This window comes from Hemiscyllium ocellatum, chromosome 49 (assembly GCF_020745735.1).
Source record: "Hemiscyllium ocellatum isolate sHemOce1 chromosome 49, sHemOce1.pat.X.cur, whole genome shotgun sequence".
Taxonomy (NCBI): domain Eukaryota; kingdom Metazoa; phylum Chordata; class Chondrichthyes; order Orectolobiformes; family Hemiscylliidae; genus Hemiscyllium; species Hemiscyllium ocellatum.
The window spans coordinates 10,406,871-10,428,301 of NC_083449.1; the positions used below are offsets into that span (position 1 = coordinate 10,406,871).

At 43.0% G+C, this 21,431-nt stretch overlaps 2 protein-coding genes and 1 long non-coding RNA gene across 3 annotated transcripts in view; all 3 read left to right on the forward strand.

Moving 5' to 3' along the window:
* Window positions 1-21,431, forward strand: part of LOC132837101 (histone H4-like) — a 468,073-nt gene that overhangs the window by 278,332 nt on the left and 168,310 nt on the right. The gene's annotated exons all lie outside the window — the stretch shown is intronic.
* On the forward strand, window positions 2,126-2,713 carry LOC132837152 (histone H2A-like). Its single transcript, XM_060856861.1, has one exon. It carries the CDS (start codon window positions 2,140-2,142, stop codon window positions 2,527-2,529), a length of 390 nt encoding a protein of 129 aa, XP_060712844.1. The 5' UTR covers window positions 2,126-2,139; the 3' UTR covers window positions 2,530-2,713.
* LOC132837257 (uncharacterized) lies at window positions 4,370-20,952 on the forward strand. Its single transcript, XR_009647475.1, has 4 exons — window positions 4,370-4,576; window positions 5,259-5,341; window positions 6,487-6,563; window positions 20,476-20,952. It is a non-coding gene; the product is annotated as an uncharacterized LOC132837257 (long non-coding RNA).

A 21,431-nucleotide genomic window follows, 5' to 3' on the forward strand; every position in this document is an offset into this window, starting at 1 on the left:
CAGACTAGAAACTGTCATATTCACACAGTAGAAACCAACAGGTATAGGGTGATACCTGTACTCACATATTCACATAGCAGAAGCTTATGATAGCAAGCTGCAGATTGATACACCGGCTCACATTGTAAGTATGAAATAGTTTGATATATTCTCATTGGAGTTTTGAAGAACAATGTATGACCTTTAGAGCAAAAATAAAATGATCTGAATGGAGTTGACAGAGTTGATGCTGGGAGTATGTCACTGCTTATGAGAGAATCCCGAGTAAGGGACACAGTTTTGAACAGGAAGCTTTCCGTTTAAGAAAGCAATGCAGAACATTCTCCCCTTGTTCTGTTCCACACAGAGCAGTTAGGGTTGGGTTATCAGCTTAATTTATGCTAATGTACCCATATATCTTTTTTTGATACACAAGGTTATGGGCACTAAACATCAAAATGAGATGAAGACCATAGCTAAAGCCTTTCTGATCTGTTCTCATGACAGAGTACACACTGACAGATAGAAATGTCACAGAATTCTCATACTTCTTATGGTTTTCTGCTTTGAGATATTTAAAGTGACACAAGATTGAAAGAAATTAATAACTACAGCATATCCACTGTATCTGCATGACAGGATTGGGAGGCATCATTCACCATGCACTTTATCTGTAACTTACTGATCTGTATGTGCTCACAGATCATATACTGATTGATTCAGTGATAAGTTACCATGACGTATCAGGGATGGAGTGAAAAAAAATAACCATCCATTTCATCAGAAACTTTGAGATGTTGAGATATTTGCTCTCTGTCATACCAGTGATTGAATGAAACTGAGTAAATACAAGATTGGAAACAATAAACTGGCAGCTACAGAATTAATTACCGAGTCACTGCAAAGCAATACATTGTTTGGGTATAATGCAACTCTTGATTATCTAGAAACTGGCATAAACAATGTAACATCAGCAGTGACATTGCAGATATTGTCAATAACAATGTACAGAGTATTATCCTTTATTAAAATGCTGCAGTTATAAATACAAACCCAACTTCAATTTGCAGAAGCTGATATTTATAGGGTATGGATGTGGAGGGTAGTGAGTCCTACCTGAGTCTGTCCAAAGTGGTATCCGGTACTTTCAAAATTGACACCGACAGAGTAAAGCAACAAGGTACACTTCAGAGGTTTGAGTTACAGACTAGTAACATACTGACACGTTAAGACTGTGAAATAGAGTTTACAAATATACATCCCAGAAACAGACGGGCACAAATTGGAGTCGAGAGTGTGATGCTGGAAACGCACAGCAGGTCAGGCAGCGTCCGAGTAGCAGGAGAATCAATGTTTCAAGCGTAAGCCCTTCATCTCTACCTTTTAGGCATAAGCCTCTGATCCCCAGCATTTACAGTTCTAATTTTCTCCTGAGGGCACAGAATATTTCTGTGGCTGGCAAATAGTGTAACGTTTTACCGCTTACATCAGTGTTTGATGGTAACAGAATAAAGTAGTAGAATAAAACCTGTTTCGAAACAACACTGACTATTAGACGGAGGACCACAGCCTCATTGGGCAGATGTTGAGTTCATGCAAAACGTATAAATTAGGACACGACAGAGAAAAGTTAAAGTGACACACACACACACATATATATGTACTGCAAGACGCCTAAATGAAAAGTGCAGCAACGTGGTTTAGTTTCAGCTTCTTCTCAAGGTTTAGAAAATAACCCACTCACAAAATCAGAAATGGACAGATACAGATCGGCAAATGAGGGAGAGTAAGACCGTGTGAAGTACATTTGTAAGCCAAAAGTAAATTAACATGAGTATTGATGTTTTTTGAACTTCCTCAGTTGTTGTACTTCATTTCTTACTGTAAGACATACTCCTTTGTTTGGAAATTGGCGGGCTTTTCACATTGTAAAAAAGCGGTTGATGATTTGGCGCCGGTATTTTCCGCCCTCCTCCCTGTGCCCTCTCCGGATTGGGGAATGAGGCAGATATCTGATTGGGAATTGCAACAACATTAGGCGGGGCTGAACAATGGGACCAATCAGAAATGGCCAACGCATCATTCCTCCCGAAGGTATAAGAGACCGCAATGTGGGCGGAGTGTAGCATTCTCGCTGAAAGTGCTAGTGAGTTTGTGACCATGTCTGGAAGAGGAAAGGGCGGTGGGAAAGCTCGCGCCAAGGCGAAGTCTCGGTCGTCCCGGGCTGGCCTGCAGTTCCCGGTGGGCCGTGTTCACAGGCTCCTGAGAAAGGGTAACTATGCTGAGCGTGTGGGTGCCGGAGCGCCGGTCTATCTGGCTGCGGTGCTGGAGTATCTGACGGCTGAAATCCTGGAGCTGGCCGGCAACGCGGCCCGGGACAACAAGAAGACCCGCATCATCCCCAGGCACCTGCAGCTGGCCGTGCGCAACGACGAGGAGCTCAACAAGCTGCTGGGAGGGGTGACCATCGCTCAGGGCGGGGTGCTGCCTAATATCCAGGCCGTGCTGCTGCCCAAGAAAACTTCCGCTGCTGGATCTGCTAAAAAGTGAAGAGATCATTCTTGAATCTGACAACCCAAAGGCTCTTTTGAGAGCCACTCACAGCATCTGTGAAAGGAGCTAAGCTCTGTCGGATTGAATTACTTTCCTTTTAATGTGTAGAGCCCCGGCCGTTATACCCGACATCGCTAAATTTTTATTTCATTTTTGTTGGATACTGTTACTGTCTGGGAGCAGAGGAAGATTATATCATAGAATACGGTTGTAAGAGTGTCTGGAACGACATTATTTCTCATTGCATGGTCACTGCCTGAGTGATCCTTATATTTGATCAATGTTCTATGAGTTTACAATAGTGTCACGGATGTTCCCGATCGGTTTGGCTTCACATTTCCTTTAACTGCATCCGAGCTGTGTCAAGTTTAGTTTCGTAATCGAAAAACCAACGAAAACGTGATGGCGGGCATTTTCAAATTTGAAAATGCGTCTTGGCGCCATTTTTCCCCTTTCCCTCCTGCCTCCACCACAAGCCATGTTATCGTAAAGGGAGTCAATGAGGAGATGGGGTTTTCCAGAAATATCTAACCCCATACCAAAATCTGATGTGAAAAATCACTCATATTTCCGCAATCCCTGAATGAAGATGTCATTAGTTGCAAATTCACTGCCGTTGCCTTCCGTTTTGTTTTTAACTAAAATCCAAGAAAAATACAGTACTAATGTCCGCAGGCTCCCAGAGTGTTATGCCTGGGAAATATAAATACTGTAATATGTAACATTAATGACTGGGTTCTACAATTTAAAAAAAGTTATTATTCATGGCATGGACAGCCAGGTACACATTGATATTATTACTGAGATAGACAGGTATTCATGAAAAAAGACGATCGACGGTCACGTGGAGCAGGCACAAGAATAGGTTTAAGAAATGTCAGCCATGATCGAATGGCAGAACAAGCTGGATGGGCAGAATGGGCTTATGCTGCTGCTATATCTTGCAGGTTACGATGCGATTCTTTACAATGGACTAACCAGATTGCACAACAGTAGAGTATCGATTGGCCGAATAGCCTCTTATCTACATGGTAGGAATACTTGCACTTATAAATTCACTGGGCATGGTACACAGCAACAAAGTGTAAACCGAATGCTCTCTGCCGTACTGCAAAACACAGTATTAGTATTTCGGAACTGAAATAATTTTAACGGTGGCGATAAACGTGAAATAACCAGCTACAGTGACATTCCCCTCAGCATACACTACCTACCCCGTCCTCAGGTCTCCGCTCTCTATCAGAGGCTTTGGGTGGCTCTGAAAAGAGCCTTTGGGTTCACTGGAAAAGGGTCGCTTTATCCTCAGCCGCCGAATCCATAGAGTGCGGCCCTGGCGTTTCAGAGCGTACACCACATCCATGGCAGTGACCGTCTTGCGCTTGGCGTGCTCAGTGTAGGTGACCGCATCTCTGATCACATTCTCCAGGAAAACCTTCAGCACTCCGCGGGTCTCCTCGTAGATCAAGCCCGAGATGCGCTTGACCCCGCCACGGCGAGCCAGGCGCCGGATGGCTGGTTTCGTGATGCCCTGGATGTTATCACGGAGCACTTTGCGGTGCCGTTTCGCTCCGCCTTTTCCCAGGCCTTTGCCTCGTCCAGACATCACGCTTCTTCACTCCAATCGCTGCTGAATGAGACCCGAGCTGCCTCCCCTTCCGTTTTTATACAGCCCGGCCCGACCTGACTGAGAAAGAGCTGACAGAGAGTGAGGGGCGGATCCGGAGAGGAAACTGAGTGACAGACAGAGCAGGCTTTGTTCATCCAGCTCCGCCTCCAGCTCACTCCAGCCCCAACTGTATCTGGGACTGAACCTTTTCTCCCCAAAGCTGACTGATCCTGAGTAGAGGAGCGCATGAGTGAGACCCTCCCCCAGCGCTACTATTGAGGAGCATTTACTCAGTGAGTGCAAGAGGTTTGTTTGAAACAGACCGCAATGGAGAGATCAGCGCCCAGGGAAGCGAGGGAACAGCAGGCTCCTTCCAGCAGCACATCGGGATGGGAGCCTGGGACACAGAGGGGGCTCCGAGACCGGGACTGATTCGGGGTGAGTTCAGGGAGAACCGGGGGCTGTTTGTAAGAGCTGAAAATGTGTTGCTGGTTAAAGTACAACAGATTAAGCAGCATCCAAGGAACAGGAAATTCGATGTTTCGGGCCAGAGCCCTTCATCAGGAATGAGGAGAATGTGCCAGGCAGGCTAAGATAAAAGGTAGGGAGGAGGGACTTGGGGGAGGGGCGATGGAGATGTGATAGGTTGTTTGTAAGATGCCGAGCGGAGCAGGAACTGGTCTCGGAACTTGGAGTGAGCGGGCTGGGGGGAAGAGAGAGGCCTTTCTCGGGCTGTGTGTGGGCCTGCTGAGGGAGACAGAGCGGGAAGAAGCTGCTGTGGGACATTCGTGTGGTTTGCAATCCTCTGAACCCAGTTTTAATTTCATTCTGTTTCCCGCTCTTTCTTGAGGTTGTGTGGACCAACTGTAGGAATGGGATACTCTTGTAAAAGGACATACACTGGGATCTTGGTAACAACATTACAAATAGTGCTGTTTTTCCTATTTCCAACAAGTAGTTGGGGAGTTGGATATTGAACTGTGTAAGCATCCTGGTGGTTGAGTACTCCCATTCATGTACTCACATCCTAATTAATATGCAATGAATGTGACAATGATCAGTTCAATATTGCCAGACTAGCCTCATGTTGATTTACAGGTGTCCCTGTGTCTTCCTTCAGGAAAAACACCTGAGGGACTAAGACGCTATAATACTTCCTCAGTTCAAAGCAAAGAGTGACCAGCTGCCTCTAACAAACGGAAGGTATGTAGCCTGTTGACGTTTAACACCAGTGATCGATAAACTGAATCCTCATCCAAAATAGACATTTAGGAACTGCATTAAAAGCTGCAGTTATTAACAGAATTTTCAAAGTTACAGTGAAGATAGACAAATAGGCCACATTATTGCATAGTTTCAACAACCATCCATGAAGGAGGGGTTAAGTACAGAGATGGACGGAAACTGTGCTCATCAACAGGGCAAGAGTTACTGAAGAGTCGTCCAGTCGTAGAGACGTATAGCATGGAAACAGGCCCTTCGGTCCAACTTGTCCATGCTGACCAGATATTCTAACCTAGTCTAGTTCCATTTGCCAGCACTTCACCCGTCTCTCTTTAAACCCTTCCTGTTGATATTGTTAAAGTACAGATTTGAGACAGCCCAGGGACTCCGACCTATAAGCCTCTCTTGGTTCATCCTGGAGATTGTACTCTTTGGTAGTCTGGTGTAAAAACCTCTTACAGTTTAGTTTAATTTTAGCCTTGCCCTTTATTTACCAATAGCATTACTGTTGCAGTGTAATATTAACACCTAAAATCCAGGCTAGCTGAGATTCTAAAATCTTAGAAAAGTAGGATACCAGATCTTCCTTTAAGAGCCTTCGCAGGCTCTTCTGTCACAAACAGGCTTCCTTTTTACAAAACTTTATTAAAAACACTGCATGTTCTTAATTAGACAGACAGTGGAAAGGCAATAATTTGTAAGGAATAGCAGTTAATTAACAGGTCCGTATGCGCTTAACTGATCGCTCCTGTAGGCCCTCAGCCATCCATCAGGTGGGAAAAACATCCAGCCCAGTCAGTGCCTGTTGGCAAGGTAGGTCCCTGTCATAAAGAGATATCAGTCTAAACTAAGTGGGAGAGATCATAAGGTAACCTTGCACAGCTTGCATGTAAGATATCACTGTTTGACAAAATGGCTTCTCAGCGAGGAGGGCAAGCTTTGATCATAAAATGGCTACCTGACAGATTGTGTCAGAATCTCTTCAATGTTAGGTTTAGAATGATTTTAAGCTAGGAGCAGACTTCTGCTTTTTATCTTAAACACAAAATCATTCTGTATCTGAGGCTGAAAGGTTACATTCGAAATGATTCATTAGTCTCAAATTAAACATGATTTCTTTTCAGGGTTGTGATTCAAATTCAAAGAAGATCTGACAAATTAGAATTGACAGTGGGGCAGTCGTGGTGTGTAGGAACACCAAGTAAGTTAAAGCTTCATCAATATTATATTTTAGAGTTTGCATTTCATAATCAGCGATGGCTACTCAAAATCATCATAAAGTCGTAAAATACAAATAAATTTAAAGCATTCATATCTCTCTCTCACACACACTCTATGAATCCATTATAATTGATAGGACCTGACCGTTTATTACAAGGCTTTTGACATGGTGTCATTAATTCCACAAGTTAACAACTGTGCATGTTATCATTCTATGTCCTGCTTACACAGATTCATTGGTAAGGTAAATGTTCTTAATTGCTTTAGAGCATCCTGTTATCACTTGGTGAGAACAGATTTTTATTTTATCTTCTGCACATCCTAGGTTCCCCCTTTTGTGGCCTGATGCCTCCCTGCCTGTCCTGTTTATTTTCTTGTGTTCTATCATTCAACATTTTCCTCCCTCTACATAAGCTCTGATCTCCAGCATCTGCAGTCCTCACTTTCTCTAAGTATTTAAGGACAAGTTTTAAGGCTTTCTCATTATGCTCATTCAGATGCCTTTTAAGTATTATAATTGTACCAGGCTCCACCACTTCTCCATGCGCCTTATGATTTTATAAACTTCTATAAAGTCACTCTCCAGGGAAAACAGCTCCAGTCTATTCAGCCTCTGCCTATAGCTCAAATCCTCCAACCGGGATGAAGCATATTTACATGAAGCTTGTGTGACTGAAGGGCAGAATTAATCCTTTACTGAATAGTTTTCACATCCAGAGATGACAACTAAATAACGTGAATTTCAAACAGACAATCTATGCAGGTAGCTCATGTGCTACTCGCAACACATCCTTTCTATAACCCACTGGCAATACAACTTGATAAACTTCTGTCCATTCTCATCTGCCTGAATATGATGTTCTCCATTTCCTCATTAAGACATCATTTTTAAGATAATAACAATTAGGGACTCATTTGGATTCATTTTGTGTATGCCTTTTTATAGAATTGCTTTAAATTTATCTTTTTGCTGTAACTCAGTTAATTTACCTGTGCTAAAGATGTCTACTTTGTCATTTCTGTTCCTGGTTTGTTTCAACTATCTGATCAAACAGGGTTTCTGCTAATTTCCCTTCAACTTCCTTATCTGTACTCTTTGATCTTTCCTGTTTCAACTGGTGACTTTGTGAACTCGTTACCACACATTCAGGAAACATCCCAGGATATATGTCCTGCAATAGTTCAGTTGCCTGAATTTGCATTGGCTTTTCAACCACACTCTGCACTCCCACCAGTGAATCAGCAACATCGTTAGCAAGGACAAATTGTATTCCCAGAGCTGAAAGTTTGTCCAGTACTCCTACTATGACTTCTGCCCTCTTCACTAGACACTCTCACCTCACTTCTTACAATTGAGCATTTCTTATTTCAGTGTGAATTCCCGTTAGTCGTACCTTTTCTGGCAATAGTCCTTCGGAGGTACATATATCCTCATCTTTTAGCATCACAGGTTGAGAGGATCCTTGTATCTCTGACTATTGTTATCTCTTTACCTGCTGCTCCTGGCATATGCGAGTAAATTTTACCTTCATGTTGTATGGTTTAAGAAGATCTGGCACTTCCTCCATAAACAACCTCCGACCAGCTTGTACATTTTGGTGCAGCTTTCTAGTCTCCACAGTGCTCTCTGTTACCACTCCAAAAAAATTCACTGGCTTATCCTGTTTTCCTACATCTGGCTTCTAAGAGCTTTTCCTAACCCACTAATACTGATTCCATGTGCCCTACTTTATTGAAAACACCAGAGCTTTTTCTCTTCTCTTTCCCCTTCAAGGGTTTCCTATTTACCCTGTGGTAAATCATCCTTATGATCTTCACCGAGATCTACTTTTTACTTTCCATGTGAGAATTTCTCTTACCCACAATTATAATCACTCATGGATTCAAATTGATTTTGGCAGCCCAATTTTGATTTATTGATCAACTCAATCATCAGCCATTTCTGATGCCAGTCTTGCTGTTTTAACTCTCTGCTCTCACACGAGTTCTCATTACTTCAGGAAGTGAATTTTTGAACTCCTGTGTAAGTGCCAATTTCCAAAGTTCAAAGTCCCTTTCTTCCTTTCCCCGCTCTTCTTTTCTCTCTTTTCTCCCTCTCTTCTGCTTTTAATTGTAATTCAAACAGTTTCTAATCTGTTGCCCTTGACTTTTGCTTCTAACTTGAATTCTTTCATTTTCAATTGAATGTTAGCCATCTCTAAAGATTATGATGGCATATCCAGCAAATTTAAATGTTGAGCTATTACTGTAATTATCGCCCTTTTCCTCATGGGTGGAGGCAGGTCAAGTTCCAGCTGGTCTGCTAATTCCAGCAGCTTGGCATTAATCACTTTTTGCAAAAATCTGAAGCCACTTCTTCCACCCCCTCAAACTCTTGACTCAGAGCAATTGGTATCCCAAGCACTGTTTCCTAATGAAAGGCTGATGCCCGAAACATTCTCCTCCTCAGCTGCTGCCTGACCTGCTTGCTTTTCCAGTACCACACTCTCGTCTCTGATCTCCAGCATCTGCCGTCCTCGCTTTATTCAAGCACTGTCTAAACCAATTGAATTCAACACTCAGAACAAAAGACGCTCAGACTTACCACTTGCTGTCTTTGAGTCCAACAATCTGAATCCCAAATCAGAACCACAGAATAAATTCTGCAAACAACTCCCAATCTGTTCTGGAAAAGGCCAGATGCCTTCCAAACATTTCAACAAGTAACCCAGACCCTAACTTTGCTAGTTGTTTTAAGCGGGTATAACAAAGATATTCCGGGGGGATGCAGCTGGTCAAACTAGTAGTTTTAAACAAAACAGTTTGATTTACGAATTCACTGAATGATACATAAACAAAAGAGAACAGAATACTAAATAACTTAAAAATGGGAAAACCCAACAGATTATATCAATTTAATGATGGTGGGCCCAACATTTACAACAATCCCCATAAACACCCCTTAACACAAAAGGTAAAATCAAACAACAGGGTCTTACAGGAGAGATGTAAGAGAGAGAGTACCATTATGGACCTGCCTCTTTAGGTTCAGCAGCTTTTTCAACTGTCTGACTGCTTTCAGTCAATAGCCAGAGGGCCAAAAACCAAATCAAACCACAGGAAAGCTGAGCTGGGAAAACTGGGCCGCTCCCCTTTCATTGTACAAGTGTTCTATTTAAAAATGGGGAATCCTTTTGCCTGGGGCATTACCTATTAGCTATAATCAAAATGGCCCTAAAACCCATCAACTCTGACTTTTCAGAGCCTGTGTTCTTTGCAAGGTTGTTAAAGGAGCAGCAGCATCACAGCAGACTGGGCGAAGAAGTAAAAGCCCATGGGATACAGGGTAACGTGTTGAATTGGATCCAAAGTTGGTTCAGTCACAGGAAAGAAAGGATAATGGTCAATGGTGGCCATCGTGAATGGAAAGCTGGTTTAAGTGGTCCTCTGCATGGCTCAAATCTGAGCTGTTTGTTTTATCCATTATTGATTTGGAGTTGAATATGGTGGGCAAATTTGTGAAATTTGCAGACAACACAAAAATTGGCCATGTAGAGGATAGTGTGGAGGATAGCTGTAAGCTCCAAAACTATATAGATGGTTTGGTGGAATGGGCAGGAAAGTGGCCGAGTTCAGCTGTGATAAGTGTCAGGGAATGCATTTTGGGAAGTCAGACAATGAATGGAAATAGACAGTAATTGGGAATATATTGAGAGGGGCAGGTGAAGTGAGAGATCTTAGTGTGCAAATGCACAGGTCCCGAAAGATAGATGGAATGCTCTCCCTCATTGGCAGATGGGTGCATACAAAAATAGGGAAATAACAAGATGTGTATGCAGTCGGGTCACCATGTTATAGGAAGGACGTCATTGCTGTGCAGAGGAGATTTACTTGAATGTTGCCAGGGCTGGTGAATTGTAGCTACTTGGAGAGGTTGGGGTTGTATTCCTTGGAGCAGAGGTGCCATAATACAAGGCAACGCCACATTTGTGGGTCCGGTTATTGCGTTTTACCGTGGTCCGAGTATATAAAAGGGAATGTTCCAGAACCAGTGACCAGGAAGCTGCCGGGAAGGCATATTTCCCATTTAAATTAATAGTTTTGCACCTATCAGCAGTTTTGCGTTTCCACTGTAGGTCCTGGAACATATCCACCATGGCTACGGTGGGTCTACAGTACTAAATAATGAGCTACCCTATGAAGGAGCAACACTCTGAAAGTCTGCACTTCCAAATAAACCTGTTGAACTATAACCTGATGTTGTGTGATTTTTAACTAACTAGTGAGAGGAAGCCATTAGACAGGAGGAACCCATTTCCTTTGGCAGAGAGTTCAAAGTCCAGGGATCACTGTTTTAAGCTCAGTGGTTGTAGGATTCGATGATATGAGCAATTTTTTTATGCAGAGTGTGGTGGGTATCTGAAATTCACTGATTGAGGTGCAGGCAGAGACCTTACATTTTTTTTTAAAAACAAAAATTCTATGGAACTGCACCTCAAGTGTTGTAAACTGCAAGGTTACTGCCTGTGGCAGTATGGTGGCATGAGAAAGGGCACCTGGGTGTGGTGGTATTGGCATGGACAAGATGGGCTGAATGCCCCCCCTCCCCGATGCTGTATTATTTTTATGATTCTCTAGCTATCAATGAGACCAGACAAGTCAATGCTGTGTGAATATGTAAATATATTTACCATATAGCAAAAGTTAGTTTGATAATTACACCCACACATTCACCAAGCAGGAAGTGACAGGTATAGATCTGACATACTGAACTGACATACCCACTTGCATCAGGAAGTATTATTTTACAGAGCGCTACTCCTTCATCAGGTAGCCATGAAACAGGATCATGAGACACAGAATCTATCGCAAAAGATTATAGTGTCATGCAACTGAAATGATATTTTAAAGAAACCAAGATTGCTGTTCAGTGTTTCATCTTTTAGAATGGGTTGCAGGTTTCAGTTCATTAATATATACATCCCAGAACTTCTTTTAAGTCACATTCCAAAGATGACTTCAGACTTTATTTAAAAAAAAGGTGGCATCTCAACTCGGACAGTGTCATAAAGGTGTAAGGTTAGAGCCTGTCTGAATCCCAATCTTGAGTCAGACTGGTTCTATTGCCAAAGTAGGAACATATAAAGTATTATATGAATTGACTGCCTGCAGGTTGTGCTCTTTTTGAGCAAAATAGAATGTATCTGCAAATGCACATTCACCCCAGAGACTTGCATGTGTGTGTGAGAGAGAAAAAGCATTTGAGTGTGAGTACACATGTAAATGTGTGTGTGTATGCGTGCGATAGAGTATAACTCTGTGAGAATGTGTGTGTGCATGGATGTGAGTGTGGGGGGTTTGTTTGTATGTGTGTATGAGGGAAAGTGTGTGGATGAGAGAAGGTCTGCATGAGTGTGTGTGAGTGAGTGTGTGTGTGTGTAGTGTGACAGGAACCCAAGGTCCCGATTGAGGTGGTCCTCACAGGTTCTGAACTTTAGTCAGGATAATTTTAATGTTACAAGTGAGGTGAACAAATAGACGATGCTGTTAGTTTGAACCACCAAACGTGAGGTAGATAGTGAGCGCATTGAATGATACATTTCAGCTATCAGTAACTGAGAATGACAATTAATCTTTTGTCACTTACATAGACACAGCAATCAAATAATATGAATTGCAAATACACAATCTGTGTCAAAGCCTTACGCAGAATGATTTATGTGTAGCTATGTAACTAAACATTGCCCCCAAACCCCATCACTCACTCTCTCACTCTCTCTCACACACACACACACACACACACACACACACACACACACACACTCTCTCTCGTTCGCTCTCTGACTTACGATGAGTTTAAAAAACATACACCACGTTGACACACATTACAATGTCTAACAACCATGTAGTTACATTGACATTACAAGTAACACAAAATGTTAGGTTCAAAATGCTTTCTATCCACAGACCCTTTGTCAGAGACTCCTATAGCACAGTCAGACCGTTTGAAACTTTTGAGTCTGCATTGATCAGAAACAATCAGCTAACAATTTTCATTGTGATCAGCCAGCATCCAATTGCATAAATGGATCATGGTAGCAGAGGAGCTTATCATCCCCATGTTAATCAAAACATAATTCTGCATTTCTTCATATTGCAGTAGAAAATTGTTTTGTCTGTTCCAATCCAACCAGAAACTCTCTTTTCAGTTAATTATGTACTTCTTTCAAAATTGTTGCAATTTTCTACATCCCCCTCCCTTGGATGCATCGCAAAAAAAGTGTGAAATCTGGCTGCAATTTTCATAATGTATCAGTGGAATCTAATAACCACCCTTCAAAGCAGTGGAGAAAAGGGACAAAAAAATTGGTAGGTTTGTAGAATTGCACATTTTATCTTCAAGCAGAGTTGAACACTGCTTTTGTTCAATAAATTGAATTTGGCAGTTTATATATTTCGCACTGCATGACAAAAAATAAAAGTCCTTTTCCTTCCTCCTCCCAACCTCTAGAGCAACGCAAAAGTACTGCTAATGGTGCATCATCATACTACAGAGCAGGGGAATGTTCTGTCTACATCAGAAAATAGAAGTGAATTAGCCGATTGTCTTTCTGTACAAGGAACATTGTGGTCAGTCAGCTCCAATGCAGCTGAATTGTTCACCACCGTTTCTCTTAATTGCAAAGGGATTGTTACTTCAGCAGTGTTCAGAAAAGTACATCACTATGCACTGAAACAAAAATTGATGGCATTCTGAAAGACCAACATTTTATATCATTACTCTGTTAGATTCCGCACTATCCAAGATACAAAAGGTCCATTGTGTTTCCTACCTTGATTGTGAAGAGCAGCACCGAATCCTATCTGTTGCAATGTGTTATGTTTTTGCTTGCACATGATTCCTACAGGCACTAACAATTAAAGAACTTCAGCTGTTTCCCATTCACGACAGGAGATGTGCTGTCAGTCTATATCTCAGTTCAAGAGTAAACTCACTCTCACTCAGCCATTGGATGCTGAAAGGAAAATAATAAAATTTGGCCTCAATTATTTCCAGATATGAATTGACTCTCAACATCACTTATCACAGCTGAGGATATGCAGCGCCTGATAAAGTCTACCACACATGCACATACACGCAATGTAAAAATAAATTGAGACTGAAATGCAATAAAATTAAGCATTATTGAAAAGAGTTTATTTACAGAGGTTATACTACACTCAGACAAAAACAACCACAACTGAACATAGGTGAATGCGATCCAGTAAATCTCCAATGACCCTTCTCCACAGCTTGAGGATCCTTCCTGAAATAAAGTGCCCAGAACTGAACACAAATGTGATCTGACCAATGTTATGTGATTGAGATTGTGGAAAACATATCAAAACTAGCACTATAGTTATTAAAAGTTAGATGTCTGCAGAACTGATGTCAAATTGTCCTTGCCATATAGACACCAACAATGAGTGGATGAAGTTCTCATTCCCAACAATTACTGCAGAACTGATGCATAACAGAATGTCCCAGTACAGATACAATGAGCTGAATGGTCTGCTTCTGAGCTTTGCCATATCAGTGATACTAATTTTGGTGAGAAAGGAGATGACATGCTGTTGTGTTGCATTTTGGTATAAAAGTATCATACAAAACTGGACTGGCATGCAGAATAAAACTTATTTTCACAAACAAAAACACCAACAATGTCTGGGTACAAAAATTAAAACTAAATGTCTCAGTGATACCACAGATCCCAGACTTTCTCCCCAAACAAGAAATGTGTGACCATAATTCAGAATGGTTCTCAGAATAAAGCAGTTTCCCTTCTGCCATCGCCCTATCCCCTCTCTCCCCCACCCACCGCTACAGACTGGCAGTCAACTCAAATCACAAAATGCAGAAAAGATTAAGATCCAGTCTCAACACCCTAATAACAACTATCACAGACACAGAATATTGCTAGCGTCCACTTTAATACACAAGAGTAGACACTGACAAGTACAGGTTGATAATTACACACTCATTCATGTTGCAGAAACAAACAAACAAACGATGACGACACTCTTACTGCGATGCAAATGTGTGACTAACAGTCTCCATCATTTAGTTTCAGTTAACTTTGTCACACATTCACATTGCAGTAACTGTCAGGGACCGATTAATAACCACACTCTCATTCACAAAGCTAAAACTGACAGGAACAGAATGATAACTACACTCCCAGTTTCACACAGCATAAACTGACAAGTACACGGCAGTGTCTGGGCGGCACGGTGGCACAGTGGTTAGCACTGCTGCCTCACAGCGCCTGTAGACCCGGGTTCAATTCCCGACTCAGGCGACTGACTGTGTGGAGTTTGCACGTTCTCCCCGTGTCTGCGTGGGTTTCCTCCGGGTGCTCCGGTTTCCTCCCACAGTCCAAAGATGTGCGGGTCAGGTGAATTGGCCAAGCTAAATTGCCCGTAGTGTTAGGTAAGGGGTAAATGTAGGGGTATGGGTGGGCCGCGCTTCGGCGGGTCGGTGTGGACTTGTTGGGCCGAAGGCTTGTTGTAAGTCTAATCTACAGTCTGATAATGATAGTTTCATATTCACAGAGCAGATTCTCACAGGTACATATTGGTACTTGCACTGGTCACATTCACCAAACAAGATCTGAGAGGTAGAAGTCAATAAGTAAATTCAGGTATTGACAATGCAGAGATTGAGGAGCATAGATTGTAACTGCATTTACATCCTGATATAGCAGAAACCGACAAGTACAGATTAACATTGACAGTTCCAATTCACAGACCAGGAACAGACTGGTAAATACACTCACACATTCACATAGGGGAAACAGACAGGTAGAATTGATAGTTATGCACACATGGAAGAAACTGCCAAGTAAACATTGATAAATACATTGGTTATATAAATGATTAGGAGTTGGGTGTTGAGAATATAATCTCTAAATTGCAGTTGATACAAACCCAGGGAGAAGAGTGAATTGTGAAGATGATGCTGAGTGACTTCACAGGGAGATTGACAAGTTTACCAAATAGGCAGAAATCTGGCAGAAGAATTCCAATGCAGAGAAATGTGAGGCAATGCATTTTGCTAACAGAAACACATGGCAACAATGCAAGATCAATGGTACGTCTTTGAAGGGAGCACTGGAGCAGAGGGACCTTGGGGTTCACGTATATCATTCTCTGAAGGTGGCCAGGCAAGCTGAAACCTTTGTGAAGACGACTGATAGGATCCTTGCCGTTATAAATAGTGTATAAAGCTGAGGAGACGATGCTCCACCTCCACAAACCATTGGTCAGACTACATTTGTGTTCGGTTCTGGGCAGTTTATTTAAGAAACTTTAAGCTCTGGAGAGGATTCATTGAAGTTTTACTAGAATGACAGCAGGAATGAAGGATTTTACATACAAGGAAGGATTAGTGATATCAGGCTCCTTCTCCTTGGAGTAGAGAAGATTAAGAGGGGAACATAAATGTTTCCCTCTTCATCTTGACCTTGTTCCTCATCCCCTCAGAGTGGCGTATGTGACGCAGGGTGCTTGCTGCTCTGCTTGGTCAGCCTGAAAACAGGACAACACAGAAATATGGTAGATAGGAGTAGGGCCAAAATTGGTGGCATTTTGGACACAGGAAGGTTTTCTAAGAGTACAATGGAAATTTGACCCTCTGGGCCAGTGGGTCAAGGAATGACAGATGAAGTTTAATTTAGATAAATGTGAGGTGTTACATTTTGGTAAGGCAAACCTGTACAATCTGGACAGTGTTTCTGAACAAACTGACCTGGGGGTGCAGGAAGACAGTTCCTTGAATGTAGTGTCACAGTTAGACACTGTGGTGAAGGCAGCATTTGCCATGCTTCCCTTCACTGGTCACAGCACTGACAGCAGGAGTTGGGGGCGTCATGTTACAGCTGTACAGGACATTGGTGAGGCCACTTTTAGAATACTGTCTACAGTGCTGGTCAACCTGCTGTGGAAAGGATGTTCAAGTTGGAAAGGGTACAGAGAAGATTTACAAAGATGTTACCACAACTGTAGATTTGAGTTACAAGGAGCTGCATAATCTGCGAGCTTTTCTCCCAGTTTTTCAGAGGCTGAGGGGTGACCTGAGAGATTATAAAATCACAAAGGGCATAGATAAGGTAAACAGCTCTGTCCTTTTCCCCAGGGTAGGGGTGTCCAAAACTAGTGGGCATAGGTTTAAGGTAAGAGGGGAAAGATTAAAAAGGGATCTGAGAGGCAATTTTATTACAGAGTATATGGAATGAGCTGCCAGAGGAAATGGTAGAGGCAGATACAATTACAACATTTCAAAGATATTTGGAAAGGTACATGGATAAGAAAGGTTTAGAGTGATATGGGCCAAATGCAGACAAATGGGACTAGTTGAGTTTGGGAAACCTGTTAAGCTTGGGCGAGTTGGGCCAAAGGGCCTGTATCCATGCTGTATAACTCTAAATTTAGATGAGAATAATAAACTTTGCCTGAAAGACAGAGTGTACAGGAGGAGCTGTGACTATCTGGGGTCATTATCCAGACCAATTTCTCTTCACAAAGCATGTGATTTCAACAAGCCGAAAACTGACCCTGACAAATGTTATTTCTCTGTACTCTGAACAGGATGTGGCCATCTCTGCCAAAGTGGGAAGTACAAAGTTAAAAATCACACAACACCAGGTTACAGTCCAACAGGTTTAATTGGAAGCACACTAGCTTTCGCAAAGATGGGAAGTGGATGCAATTCCAAAATGTCCTTGAACTAATCAACTTGCTCAGCCAGAAGGTGGTGAGGAATTTGGAAAGGATTAGGAGTCATGTGCAGAACAGACTGGGTGGGGAGGACAGATTTCATTCCCTGAAGGACCATCACAGACAGGAACAGGAGAAGGCCATTCAGCCCCTCGAGCCTTCTCAGCCATTCAATAGCAACATGGCTGATGCACCATTCTTCACACTCACTTTCCTGCACTTCACATGTAACACTTAATTCCCCGACTGATCAAGAATCTAACTACCCCAGCTATAAACCTGCTCCCTGTCCCCACACACAGCTCTCTGTGGCAAGGAGTTCCAAAGACTCTCAACTCTGAGAGAAGAAATTCCTCCTCACCTCAGTCTTCAATTTTGAACGAGATGGTTGTTTGTTCCTGACAACAGTCATCATTACGGTCAACCTGTTTTTGTCCCAAATCAAATTCCAAATCCATCACCTGCCATAGCAAGATTCAAATTCACATCTCCAGGGCACACCCTGGGGAGCTGAAAACATAGGATTTTGCTTCCCTATTATTTCAGAAACTGAAAATGAATCTCGTCAAAATTAATTTCAGAATAAATTTCACCACATCTTTGTGCTAAACATTGATGTCGCCAGAATCCATATAGTGTGGAAAGAGACCATACAGCCCATCCTGTCTGCCCCAAGCCAGTGAAGAGCATCCCAAACAAACCCTGACCCTATCCCCGTAACCCTGCACTAACCCTGTTAACCCTCCTTGCCTGCATATCCCTCACACTATGGGCAACTTAGCATGGCCAATTCATCTAAACTGCACATCTTTGGACTTTGGGAGGAAACCGGAGCACCCGGAGAAAACCCGTGCAGAGAAAGGGACAGTGTGCAAACTCCACACAGTCACCCAAGGCTGGAATTGTTCCTGGGTCCCTGGTGCTGTGAGACAGCAATGCTAACCACCCAGCCACTGAGCCACCCAATGTTTTTGCCATTGTCATGTAGCGGTTGGTTTCCTCAGCTGATTCTATAGTTGGCTTACAATGTATAGTCATGTTGACAGCTTGTAGTTCAATTGCTGCTCTGGTTGAGATTGCTGTGAATGATCATTCCCTGTGTCTTAGAGATGATGACCCTCAGGTTAAACCATAAAACAGTTGTTGCTTTTTCTCTCTCTTTCTCCCCCACACCTCTTTCTCCCTCTCTCTAATGAGACAATAGTGAACTTACATTAACCGCCTGCTAAAAACATAACTTTGCTGATTAAAAATTAACTGCTCTCTTTTTCACTGCAAAATAACTTAAGTGTTTCCTTTGTGATGCACCAGTGGAGTGAGCTATGAATAAAACACATTTTACCAACGGGACATATCTAAATGAACTTTGAGACAATGCGTAGGGAGATTTACCAGCAGGTTGCCTTGGGGGCTGGAGAGATTCAGTGATTGAGAGAGATTGGACAGACTGGGGTTGTTGGCCTTACAGCAGAGTAGGTTGAAAGAGAGGGATGTATAAGTCAATGAGGGATGAAAATAGGAAGGAACTTTCACCCCTTGACAAAGGTGGAGGAGGGACATAGATTGAAGTTAAGGGCGAGGAGGTTGCGCAGGGGTGTGAAGAAAATCTTGTCCACCCAGAGGGTGGCGGGAATCTGGAACTCACTGCCTGTAAGGGTGGGAGAAGATGAAACCCTCAACACATTGAAGGAGAATTTAGATGTGAACTCGTGACGCCAAAGCTATGGAGCAAGGTGCTGGGGAAATGGGATTAGAAAATAGTGAGGTGGTTGTTTCTGACCAGCACAGGCTCAATGGGCCTTTTCCTGGGCTGCAGATCTCTCAGAAGTTATGACTAACTCACTTTGAGATGTGTATTCTACATCCAAGATACCAAACAACTGCAACGTGATTTTGTGCATTTATGTTCGGGGGGTGGGGGGTTGTCTTCAAACGAGAGGTTGGACACTTTAGGCCAATACTCCCTGGAGTTTAGAGTAGTGAGAGGAGGATTCTGCATTATCCAAGATGGAGGATGGGAAAAATTTCTGGCTGTAACAGCTGCTCCTTTTTTGAGGTATTTTAGGTGCTGGAGGTGATTTCCTCGAATTGCAGGAGCAGCAATTACTATTTCACATGCTTGGGAGGATGGGGGGTGCATAAGAGAATGGGGCAGAGAGAGAGAGAGAGAGAGAGAGAGAGAAGGGGAGCAGAGGCTTGGAGTGAGACAGAATGGGGGGAGGGATGCAGAGTGTGGGCAGAGAGGGAGTGGAGAGAATGGACAGGTGGCAGAGGGTAGAGGGAGAGATAAAACGAATCCCATTTTCACCAGGACTGATGTCAAGTGTCCTATGAACTGGAACCCATTCCTTCCACAGCAAACAACAAGCTTCTGAACAGAATTCAACGGCAACTGGGCCATTCACAGAGAAACATCAAAAATATGATCGGGAGGAGGCCATTCAGCCCCTCCAGCCTGCTCCGCCAATTCAACGGGATCATGGCTGATCACCCAACTTCGTCATGTGCCTTCTCGCGCTCTCCCTTTCACCCCTAAGAACTCTATCTAACTCCTTCCTGAACAACATTCAGTGTTCTAGCCCTGACTGCTTTCTGTGGCAGAGAATTCCACAGGCTCCCCACTCTCTGAGTAAAGACATTTCTCCTCATCTCAATCTTGTCACGTCTCCTTTAGACGGTGACAGCCCTGGTTCTTGACTCTCCGCCTGGCACCAGGAATACCCTCTCTGTGTTTTTTCTGTCTTGTCCTTGTTCAAATTTAATAGATTTCTATGGGATTCCCCCTTAATTCTTCTCAATTCCAGTGAATATCGTCCTAACCAATACAGTCTCTCTCCACTAGTCAGTCCTGCTATCCCAGGAATCGCTCTTTGCTGCATTAAACTCTATAGGCACAATGTCCAGTCTCAGATAAGGAAACGCCAAACTGCACACACATCTCCAGGGTGTGATCTCACCCTGTCCAGTTGTGGCAAGCTATCCCTGCTCCAGGACTTGAAACATCTCTCTGTGAAGGTCTCCCTTATCTGAGCAAGGATATTACACACTCTCTCTCCCCCCACACAGCTGCTGCCCGACCTGCTGAGTTTTTCCAGCACTTTGTGTTTATAACCTGCAACATTAACTCTGTGTTTTTCTCTCTCTCTCTCTCTCCACAGATGCTGCCAGACCTGCTGAGTGACTGAGGAAATTTTTAGTGGTCATGTGAAGTCTTCAGCTGCACCCCAGTGAAGAACAAGCACGGATCATGAATGAAGAATGGATTACCTGGCACTGTGAGACAGATGGACTTACTGGTCACATTGGATATCATTCCACTGGGACTCCTGTTGATCATGAGACACTGGTACTGGCCTTGGTATTGGGACTGGAAGGATTCAATGACCAGCTCTGTCCTGTCTGAGCTCGAGTTGTAATTCCCACTGGCATTGTTTAAGGCTTTCAGATGAAAGTACCATTGAAAGTAGGGGGTCCAGTACCTCGGCTCCCAATCAGAACCTCCATTTTAGTGGCTATGGAGGGGGTGGGGGGAGGAGGAGAACCCCAGCAACATGAACTAGAACAAAACAAGACAAAAAGGAAACAACAGATCGGACGTTTGAAATTGTCTCTTTTGTCACAGATGTTATCTTCGATGACAGGATAATAATTGATGGAAAGGAGAAATAAAACAAATGAGATTTCACATCATCGCAAAGTCTCCCTATGTTGTAAAATTTACACTTTGAAAGATGTATGTTAACTATGGATGGCTAAATGGTACATCATCCAACCATGGCCTCTCGATGTTCAATGGTGTTACCATCACTGTCCCTATCCCACTGTACTATCAACATCCTGGATGTTACTGTCACTGTCCTCACCCTCTTGCCACAATCAACATCCAAGAGGTTACCATCACTGTCCCCACCTCCACTCCACTATTAACATCTTGAAGGTTACCGTCACTGCCCCCACACTCTTCCCACTATCAACATCCTGAGGGTTACTGTTGGGAAAGTTGATGTGATTTGCTTGGAAGCCATTTTCTTAATCCGGCTGAGAAACCATTTTCTGTCCCCAGAATTTTGTTGGCTGTGCATTCCTTACTATTAGGTAACGTTAAAGGTAGGCC

Excerpts from the sequence above, each read along its gene's own strand:
- LOC132837152 (XM_060856861.1), top strand. The coding sequence starts at position 2,140 with ATGTCTGGAAGAGGAAAGGGCGGTGGGAAAGCTCGCGCCAAGGCGAAG.